Raw genomic sequence first — 7,414 nt, 5'->3', positions numbered from 1 at the left:
GTTCAAGAAATTTTAAGTCAATACTCGCGATGGTTACACAAAATTACTCGTCTTGGAACGGTGAATCATCAATCAAATCTTGCTTTAGTGTTTAGGTGATAAATGTTATTTTGCTTCACTTTTCAAATCTGCTAATTGTAGCTAAAGAAATTCACGGTATAACTTGATCTGGCAATTAAATTGAAACAATAATAAACTTCTTCTTATCTATCTTATTGGCCCAGCTAGCTTTAGCGTAGTGGGCCTTTCATTAGCATTCTGCCCGGTGTCAGTGTGTAACAATTTACTAGGCGATACGCGTTTTCAAGCACAGCACAGGCTAGTACATATTGTGAAGGATTTGATTGGCTGTTAGAACATGATTGACAGAATAAAAAACAATTGAAATCGTCTTTATTGGTTAAAAACATAAAAGGAGAAAATACAATTAACTATTAAAACTATAAGAATATAACAGATGTAGTACGTTTTAAGAAAAACAATGTGATTTACACAGAAATAACCGTAACAAACCTTCTCTTTAGGAAGATGTTCTTTTAAAAAAGTTGTTTTTACATTTCTCTATCATGTGAACAGTTCAGTTGTTCACGTGTTAGAAAAAAAACTAACATCTCTGTATATAAGATTAATAAACCAGCTGCGCTGGAAGGTCAGCCCAATAAGCTTAAAATGATTAGAAGGAAGTACAATCAAGAAACCTAATTCGTTGTTAAAGTCAAAGAGGTTGAAAAGCTCATTTTGGCTGAAACTTCAGACGAAAAAATGTTTAACACAAAATTGGATTTGTCCAAAAGTGAACATGGGATAGATGTTGGAATTTCACCTTTGGGGGGGGGGATACCTTATGAATTTGTACCCCTCTGAGAGACTTTTGAGGCCTGAAAAAAGGTACCCTTATGGTTCGCATCCATTTTGCCTAAGTAAACCCCCCGGGAAATTTCACCTAAATCTGTTCGTTAGAATGTCTTAAACCTGTTCGTTATTCTCTGAGAAAGTATATCCGAGGCGGTCGCTTTAGATGTTCACTGTTCACTGCAACTTTCGTCACATTTATCAGATTGATTTAAATGACGTGTTGAACTAAGTAGGCCCCTAGTATAATGTGAATGAGTGCTTTTTATATTGAGGAAGCTGCGTCGAAAATTCCGTCCAGTTTCGATAACTCAATCAAAAGTTATGATGATTCCAAGTTTCTGTTAATGTTACGCCACACTTTGACGTTCATTTCTCTGCTTTCTTACACACAAAAACTCTCAAAACCAATCTACGATGGCCCCGATGTTTCTCCACTTCTAGAAAAAGACAATTCAAGAAGAGAAGTAAAAAATGAAGAAGGGAAGTAAAAATTTTAAGAAGAGAAGTAATTTTTGGACCTACCCCGGTGGGCTGTAGGTCCTATAAATTAACCTCTGTTCGTTCGTTCGTCTGTTCGTCCGTTCGTCCGTTCGTCCGTTCGTTACTAGCTTTTCTCGGGATTGGCTCATTAGTTTTTCCTAATTTTTGGCACAAAGATGCAAAATGGTAATGCCCAAAATGTGACGGAGCCCGATTTTCGAAAAAAATTCATTTCCGGCCGAAAATGCCGGAAATATGCCGGAAAAACCGGTTTTTTGGCATTTTCTCGAGATTTCATCATTAGTTTTTTCTGATTTTTTGCACAAAGATGCGTATTAGCAATGCCTAAAACATGGATTAGTCCGATTTTTTGAGAAAAAATTCTATTCCGGCTGAAAATACCGGAAATATCCCGGAAATCGCCGTTTTTGCAGATTTTCATTGGACTTTTTCCTTATATTTCGTTGTTTTTTTTTTCACACAAAACATTATTTGTAGCATGCCCACCATCAAGCATGGTTTTAATTGTCAATAAAAGTGATTTTTGAAGCCGGAACTTTCTAAAAATCGCCGGAACAGCCTATTTTTCGCCGGAAAAACGGTATTTCTTGAATTCTCGAGCTGTACTTTATATTTTTTCATGAAATTTTGCACACTGATGCAAAATGGCAATACCTAAAATATGACAGAGCCTGATTTTCAATTAACGTACTTTTCCGGCCGAAAATGCCGGAAATATGCCGGAAAAAACCGGTTTTTTGGCATTTTCTCGAGATTTCATTATTTCATCATTAGTTTTTCTGATTTTTTGCACAAAAGATGCGTATTAACAATGTCTAAAACATGGCCTAGTCCGATTTTTGAGAAAAATTCTATTCCGGCTGAAAATGCCGGAAATATCCCGGAAATCGCCGTTTTTGCAGATTTTCATCGGACTTTTTCCTTATATTTCGTTGTTTTTTCACACAAAAACATTATGATAGCAATGCCCACCATCAAGCATGGGTTTAATTGTCAATAAAAGTGATTTTTGAAGCCGGAACTTTCTAAAAATCGCCGGAACAGCCTATTTTCGCCGCCGGAAAAAACGGTATTTCTTGAATTTCTCGAGCTGTACTTTATATTTTTTCATGAAATTTGCACACTGATGCAAAATGACAATACCTAAAATGTGACGGAGCCCGATTTTCGAAAAATATTTTTTCCCGGCCGAAAATGCCAGAAATATGCCGGAAAACCGTTTTTTTTTTAACATTTTCTCGAATTTTCATCTTTAGCTTTTTCTGATTTTTTGCAGAAAGATGCGTATTTGCAATGCTCAAAACATGGCCGAGTTCGATTTTTGAGAAAAAATTTTTACCGGTTGAAAATGCCGGAAATCGTCTTTGCAGATTTTCATTATATGTTTTCCTTGTATTTCTATGTTCTTCACACAAAAACATTATTGATAACAATGCTCACCATCAACAATCAGTGATGAATTTATTGCGTTATGCATTTTCGCTAAACGATATATTTTCTGACTGATTTTTTTCTCCTCGCATTGCTATCTAACTTTCATCATCAGGTAGGTCCATTCAGCATCTAGCTTGTTTTGTATTACTTCACTGAAAATTTTACTTTTCTTCTTGATTTTTTTACTTCTCTTTCAAGCTTTGAAAAATGAAGAAGAGAAGTAAAAAATGACAAAAATACCACGTGGTTTTGATTACAACCCCTGACGTAGAAAGTTTATTGTTATTACAGAGAGACCCCTTACCAGACTCCAGAGGATGTTTGTAATGGCAATTATGTTGATTAGTGTGATTAAACGTTTAAAGCTATCCCTTAAGCAAAAGTTATAAAGCTTTTCATAAATTATAAAAACACTTTGGGAGAGTACTTATATTTATATAATCTTTGTTGTAGGATCACGTGTTTTAGACGTTGTCTTGTGCTTTAAACAATTTAAAAAGGGTTAAAACCATTTTGGCAGCTCGCCAATGTAGAAATTTAATCACAATTTCGATACTTAAAGACATTTTACTTCCCTTTTTAAAATTTTTACTTCCCTTCTCGAAATATTTACTTCCCTTCTTTAAATTTTTACTTCTCTTCTTGAAACTTTCAGAACTTTTTTTAGAAGTGGAGAAACCTCGGGGCCATCGTACCAATCATAAAAAAATTTCTTTTATACTCTCTATTTATTTACAATGCATTAGCTTCTTTCAATTTATTGAATAAACAAAAAATTTTTATTTTTACTACTTTCTTCTTTTATATGGTGTTCTTTTATTATTCTCATATTATGCGCAAATCGTAATGGGCCCGTAATAAATGAAGTGACGTGTTTCTTTTCTCTTCCAATAGAAAATATTTTTCGCGCCAAAGTTTTACCGATAACTTGTTTTCCGAAAATAATCCGAAATCGGATTTAAAAAATAAGTCCAAATGCGCTGCGGATGCTGCTGCTGGAAAAAAAATCGCGGAACCGATTTGAAGGGTCACCGGGGCTGACCAAATATTATGAATTATTTCTCATTGCTGTAAATAAGAGATAGCCGAATGGTCTAAGGCGTCTATGGCTTGTATTAGCGACTCCAGGTTCAAATCCCCTCTGCTACTCAAGTCTTGTTAAGTTCATATTTTTATTCGCTGGGCCTTCATGCCCTCTGCTGGGCTTCTTGTTTTTCTTTTCAACACAAACACATCCATCTTCCAAATCGTTAACCTCAAAAGCGATTCTAGTGAAAGGAGGTTTGTTTTCAACAACATCATGAGTGTGGTAGTTTGAATGGAATAATATCAATGAAGAACCATAAATTTCAATTTCAATTTTGAAGAATCATTATTGTAGTTGTAGATTTAAAATCTATATCAAAAATTATCTAATGCTTGCACTTGTAGTAGAAACTTTCGACAACTTTCACGAGGCTTTTAATTATCTCCATTATTTAGATTTCATTAAACAAGTACGCTAACTACTACGGAGCTAATTAGAATACTGTCTGATAAGTTTGCGTGGCGCAAACGGCTTATGCAAGAATTTACGCGGGAAATAATTTCCCGATTCCCTGAACATTTAATTCCGAATCGGGCGACCAAACTTTCACATTTTTGTCTTAAGGAGGAGAAACACCGAGATTAATGGTCTCCTTTCACTTCGTGAGGCGACCAAATATAACGAGTATAACATACCTTTTCATTTAGCTTCCTAATTCTTGTGATAAATGCTCCTTTTTTATTTGGTACACCATATCTTTACATCGTATTTTAGGACAAAAATGAACTATTGGCTTCCCTGTTGGAAAGCCAAATGCAGACTTCATCGCCCAGAGAGATCGAATCTCAAAAAAGTTCCAATGAACGTTCACCCAAAAAGAAAAGTTTGTTGAGAATGGAAGAAAGTGTCGCTATTGACATGCTTGTACGATATGGTTTATCATTAAGGTAAATCCCAATCAAAAGATTTTTTTATACGATTACTACTTCTAGATACCTTTTGAAATAGTTTACAGACAACTCTCTCTAATTCGAACTTTCAATATTCGAATTTTTCTGTAATTCGAATTAAAATATTGGTCGACAAAGAACGTTACAAATTACTCTCTGAAATTCGAATCTTTCTCTCATTCGATTAGATGAAACTTGTAGGTTCTTTGACGATCGAATTAGAGAGAGTAAACTGCAGTGTATGGTAAACTTATTGAACTACTATAACTTACTAATTACCTAATACGCCCCCCCTCCCCGCTAATTAATTTTTCGAAAACTTTCCATCCAGGACATTCTTTCCATCCAGGACATTCTTATTCCAACCTACTATACACTAGATGTGGCCCTTACGGGTTTGCATTTTCAGTCTTTCAAATTGCTTTTGGTAGGGTCGAAATGAGAAACGAAGCACCATAAATGTCTAAAAGTGGCAAAACCGAAAAAGAAAATTTTTGGGCAAAAGTTTGCAAAAATCCCACCATTTTTGCCCTTCTCTTGAAAAATCGTAAGGGTTCTAAATTGAGACTGTAATTTTTTATCTAGACATGAGGTCGTTTTCAAATCGATTTCCCCCCGGAACTAAATCCAAATAATTTAAGTAACATCACACTGTTTTCTTGTAGACGACTATCTTCACAAGATGAATGCACCGAGAGATTGAAGAAATTGCTTTCTATAATGAAAAACCATTGGTCAACGAAGGGTCACGTGATGGAATACAAAGGATTTGATTGGCTTATGGGAATATTGTTTTTGATTTTCAAAGGAGACGAAGGGAGAACATTTGGAGTTTTGAAAAGTTTATCAACACACGAGGATGCTTCTTTCATTTGGCCCTCTCTAGCCATGGTATGTTTTTCTGTTTTCTTTTTGAAGGAGGATTGAGATTTTTCTGGTTTTTAAAACATTTTTTAGAGAATTAAAATAGAGAGTAGTCTTACAATAGTCTTTCATATCTTTTTACAAATAAACTTCTAGTACTGTGATATATTGAGTGGACCGCTTCTCTACATTTATGTGTTTAGGTAAAAGAACAAGCACTTCACGTTGACGCCAAATTATTCCATTGGATCGAATACATTCTGGAGAGAGAGCTACCACATGTTTCTGCAGCTTTTCGAATCTCCGGCCTCCCTCCATCACAGATCTGTCAATTATGGAGACAACAATGCTTCCTAAACTTCCTGAACTTTCAAGACATCCAACTTTTTATCGTGATGTGCTTGACAATGGGTCATGATTTTCATGTTTATTTCATGTTATCCTTGTTTAGACATAGCAAAAGAGATATTTTGCAACAATCACAAGAAGAGAACTTGTTGTTGACATTGAGAACAATGCCCTTCAATGGATATCAACTCCATGAACATGTTGACTTTTTCTTGGAAATACAGGAAAAGTACAGCAGTGATATTTTAAATGACTTCTTGTGATGGTCAATTTAAGACTGTTCTATCGACGTTGTTTTTTTGACAATGCTACTCTGTGAAAAGGGGAAAAATGTGTTAACATTTCTGCGTCCCCTGTCTCGGTGAGCGAGATGTTATATCAGTTTCTGGCTTAAATTTAGACGCTATTTTTATCAACCTGGGTGACAGTTCTGACTAAAGACCTAAACATTTTTCGTTTTGGAGATGATTAAATGTGTCGTTTCTATGGTGTCAAATTTTTCTTTATTTTGATTTTTTTGTTACTGTTATACATTACCTGAATTTTGCTGTAAATATGCATTTTAAACCTACAAATCTTTTTTGAATATAAATTTTCAAAACTTTGACATGGCCAGCGCGTCGATTTTGTATTACCCCGTATTGTTGTCTTATCTGACAAATATTTATTCTAACCATTTTGTATTTGTTTTAGATATTCACTAAGCTGTAAGTGTCGGTTTTGGTCGGAGCATTTGAAGTGGAAAGTCTTTGTGCCAGAAATACGAACAGACAAGCCCATTGTGTGTGTCTTTGTTATCTTTAATCTCAAAATTTGTTTAAGTAAATATTTTTATTTTCTAGCAACAAATAGAGTGTCATTCAAGGTTTCGAGATATTGACCAGCAAAGTGAAGAAAAGAGATTTTGATTATGATGATCTTTAGCAGAATTTCATTGACGATAACTAACGCCAGCCTTTTCTTGTATATTCGAAATTATCTACTTTATACTCATCGTTTCATGTTTACACTTGTCTATATTTTCTAGATAGAAATGAAAAAAATGCTGCTGACAGCTATCTGTGTCTTTGTGCTCCTTCCAATGGATGCAATGTCATCGAGTTTTTGCGATGACGTCATTATTAAAAATGCCAAGAATTTCGCCGAAAAGGGTAGTTGTAGTAGAGTGAATTTTTGTCGGAGAGCTGATATCAAGAATAAGTTGCCCTTTCTGTGCAGAAGAGATGTGCCTGGTGAGAACTTTGAGGAAAAATTTAAAACCCATCTTCGTAACCGATTATATAGCAGCGAAGAATTCTTCAACAACGTTGCTGCTTTTCTTCAAAAAACCTGCAAAGCCAACGAGAACAAAAACCATCAATGCAAAATCTTGAAGAAAGCTTGTTTCCAGGATTTCTGTCAAGAGCAAGTCTCCAGAAAAGTCTTCCCAAAAAAC

At 35.0% G+C, this 7,414-nt stretch overlaps 1 protein-coding gene across 1 annotated transcript; it reads left to right on the top strand.

Moving 5' to 3' along the window:
* Window positions 1–4,552: 4,552 nt before the first annotated feature.
* Window positions 4,553–6,586, top strand: LOC136813789 (protein broad-minded-like). The gene is made up of 3 exons (XM_067070281.1): window positions 4,553–4,764; window positions 5,433–5,658; window positions 5,835–6,586. Exons 1-3 carry the CDS (start codon window positions 4,631–4,633, stop codon window positions 6,240–6,242), a joined length of 768 nt encoding a protein of 255 aa, XP_066926382.1. The 5' UTR covers window positions 4,553–4,630; the 3' UTR covers window positions 6,243–6,586.
* Window positions 6,587–7,414: the final 828 nt, after the last annotated feature.

This window comes from Clytia hemisphaerica, unplaced genomic scaffold, assembly GCF_902728285.1.
Source record: "Clytia hemisphaerica strain Z4C2 unplaced genomic scaffold, Clytia hemisphaerica genome assembly, whole genome shotgun sequence".
NCBI classification, from domain to species: Eukaryota; Metazoa; Cnidaria; class Hydrozoa; order Leptothecata; family Clytiidae; genus Clytia; species Clytia hemisphaerica.
The sequence above is the reverse complement of the archived record's forward strand: the minus strand, read 5'-3'. Positions and strand labels throughout refer to the sequence as shown.

Bases quoted from the DNA above. Each gene is read 5' to 3' on its own strand.
- LOC136813789 (XM_067070281.1), top strand. From the start codon at position 4,631: ATGCAGACTTCATCGCCCAGAGAGATCGAATCTCAAAAAAGTTCCAAT. The intron at 4,765-5,432 runs GTAAATCCCAAT...GTTTTCTTGTAG, and splicing joins CGATATGGTTTATCATTAAG to ACGACTATCTTCACAAGATG. The intron at 5,659-5,834 runs GTATGTTTTTCT...TTATGTGTTTAG, and splicing joins TTTGGCCCTCTCTAGCCATG to GTAAAAGAACAAGCACTTCA.